Source organism: Carlito syrichta, unplaced genomic scaffold (assembly GCF_000164805.1).
Source record: "Carlito syrichta isolate Samal-C Ts95f unplaced genomic scaffold, Tarsius_syrichta-2.0.1 Scaffold117897, whole genome shotgun sequence".
In the NCBI taxonomy this organism is placed as follows: Eukaryota; Metazoa; Chordata; class Mammalia; order Primates; family Tarsiidae; genus Carlito; species Carlito syrichta.
In genome coordinates this window covers 145,217-147,652 of record NW_007061993.1, presented here as the reverse complement: position 1 = coordinate 147,652, position 2,436 = coordinate 145,217, and the positions used below count along the sequence as shown (strand labels likewise).

The window sequence follows — 2,436 nt, the reverse complement described above, 5'->3', positions numbered from 1 at the left end:
ATCACTCCCCCCTTCCCCCACTTCCTTGCAGGTGCCACTCACACATCGGGAAGTTGCTTGGGCAGCACCTCAACAGTGAACAGGGTGCTGGGCTGCAGCACCTCTTCCGGAACCTTCTCCATGGCCATGTGGTGAATGGAGAAGTGCACGCGCCTGGGGCCCTCCTGCCGCTCCACCCCGCCCTCCTGGTCTTCGTTCTCTGTCAGTCCATGGGCCACCCAGGTGTAGGTGTCTGGGTCAACACCCAGGGCAGGCCCAAGGCCACTGGGTCCGGGGGACACATTGGCCAGAGGTGCCCGCAGCCCCTCAAGCCGGACGCAGAGGAAGCAGCAGCCAAAGTTGATATCGATGCCGTGCTCACTGAGGAAGGCAGCCTCCAGGCGGAAGGTGCCCTGCAGTAGCTCCGGCTGTCCTGCCTTGTCCCAGGACACGCTCAGGTGCTGCAGTGTGATGGAGTCAGTTTCGGTGACTGCACTGGTGGCTGCCTCCAGGGCACAGAACGGCTCCCACACGCGGCAGTACTCATCCACACTGCCGTATGGGCCCCGCGGGGCCGGGCACGGGTGGCCTGCGGAGCAGTAGGAGAAGCAGTCCCCAGGAAGCTCAGCATGCTCCAGGCACAGGCTGAGGCCAGGCGCCACAATCCACAGCTGCAGGGAGGGCGCCAGGAAGCCCCGCTGCAGGCTGGAGCCCAGCTGCACCTGCAACGCGTCCCCACTGCCCAGCTCCAGGGCCACCTCCAGGAATTGACCGCAGCTGCTCCGCTGCACCCGCCCAGTCTCTCGCCTCTGTGCCTCCTTCCTGCCTTGCTCCCGGACCAAGGCAGCCGCCTCTGGCCAGCGCCGGGCCTCCACCAGTGCCAGCAGCTGCCTCCACAGGGCAGTGTCCACAGCTGTGGTGTAGGGATCGTGCAGGGCGCCGGGCAGTGGCAAGGACAGCTTGGATGGTTGCAACGAGTAGAGGCGGCGGCGCCATAGGAGCCGCAGGCCCGGTCGGCCCTCCAGGCCCTGGGGATGCTCGGCCAGCTGCAGGGAGCGGTAGGGGACAGGGCAGGGGTCGGGTAGAGTTTCAGGGCTGGTGGGGAAGAGCAGCTTGAAGGAGCGAGTGCCTGCCTCCACATCCACCACGAAGCCCATCTTGGGGAGAGGCTGGGCCCTGAGCTGCATGGCCAGGTGCAGGCTGCGCGCCCGCCGCTGGTAGCCCTGGGCCTGCGAGAGCCGGCGGCTGAAGTCCTGACAGAGCCCATCAATGTCCCTGGCAGAGTAAGAGGTGCCCCCATGACCTAGCACCTGCAGGATCTGCCGCTGCAGCACCACGTCCAGGTACCTGCGCAGTGGTGAGGTGGCCCAGGTGTACTGGTCCACCTGCAGTGAGTAGTGGCCAGCCAGTTGCTGCTTGCCCCGGCCGGAGCGGCCAAATGCTGAGCGGCCCAGGGCCTTCCGGAGATCGAGGCCGGCAGGCGCCAGGAATGGGTGCACATCGTCTGTGGCGATCAGGTCCACCATCCTCTCATAGTCCTGGGTGCAGGCGGCCATCTGCATCTGCTCCCAAAGAGAGGCTAGGAGGTACAGCCTCTGCCTGGAAAGGCTGCCTCCGTGCAGGTGGTGGCTGAGGTGCAGCGACAGGGGCACCCACTCCCCGTGTTTCTGGCGCACGGCCTCCAGCTGGTGGCTATTAGGCGTGGGCTGCCACCGCAGAGGCGTGACAGCTTGCGTGCGCTCGCTGCCTACCAGGAACTCGGCCGCAAGCCTGTTGAACTGGACCATGTACTCCTTGACCATGATGTGGGCAGCACGGAAGCCCAGTGCACTGTCCTCGTCCAGCTGCTCGTAGAGGTAGTCAGAGCCCAGGCGGCACCGGCGCAGCACTCGGGAGAAGTAGCACGCAGCCACAACACAGGCGTCTATGGAGTCCAGGCGAGCGGGAAGCTTGTGACCGGCGCCCGGGTGTTCCCTGATCACTTGCTCGGCCTCCTCATAGGACAGCTGGCGGTCAGAGCGAACCACAGAGGGCACAAAGCGCAGGCTCTTGAGCTGGCCACTGCTTTTCTCCAGAATGAGGAAGAGGGAGATGGCCAGGCGGTCCTGACCTGGCAGTAGGCTGAGCGTGTCCTGGCAGAGGCTGGCTGGCAGCATGGGCACCGGCTCCTTGCCGGGGGCGTAGAACGCGATGCCCTGCCTGCGGGCCTCTACGTCCAGTGCTCCGTCCCTGGGCATGACACTGGCCACGTCGGCAATGTGCACGGCCACCTCATACCTGGGGCCCAAGTCACGGATGCTGAGGGCGTCATCCAGACTGCGGGCACCCTGGGGGTCCACCGTGAAGGTCAGGAGGCCACGGCAGTCCTCCCGGTTGCTGGCAGCTCGGCCAAACTCTGCACGGCACTTCTGCAGCACCTTGGAGACACAGGCAGCGTCCAGCGGGGGCACCCTCAGG

The 2,436-nt window shown here is 65.8% G+C and overlaps 1 protein-coding gene across 1 annotated transcript in view; it reads right to left on the bottom strand.

Annotated features, from left to right (window-relative positions):
* HELZ2 (helicase with zinc finger 2) overlaps positions 1-2,436 on the bottom strand; it is an 11,777-nt gene that overhangs the window by 2,740 nt on the left and 6,601 nt on the right. The window contains 1 exon segment of the mRNA XM_021707134.1: positions 43-2,436. This exon segment is cut by the window's right edge and continues 45 nt beyond it. Within this exon segment, the coding sequence (XP_021562809.1) occupies positions 43-2,436 (2,394 nt within the window).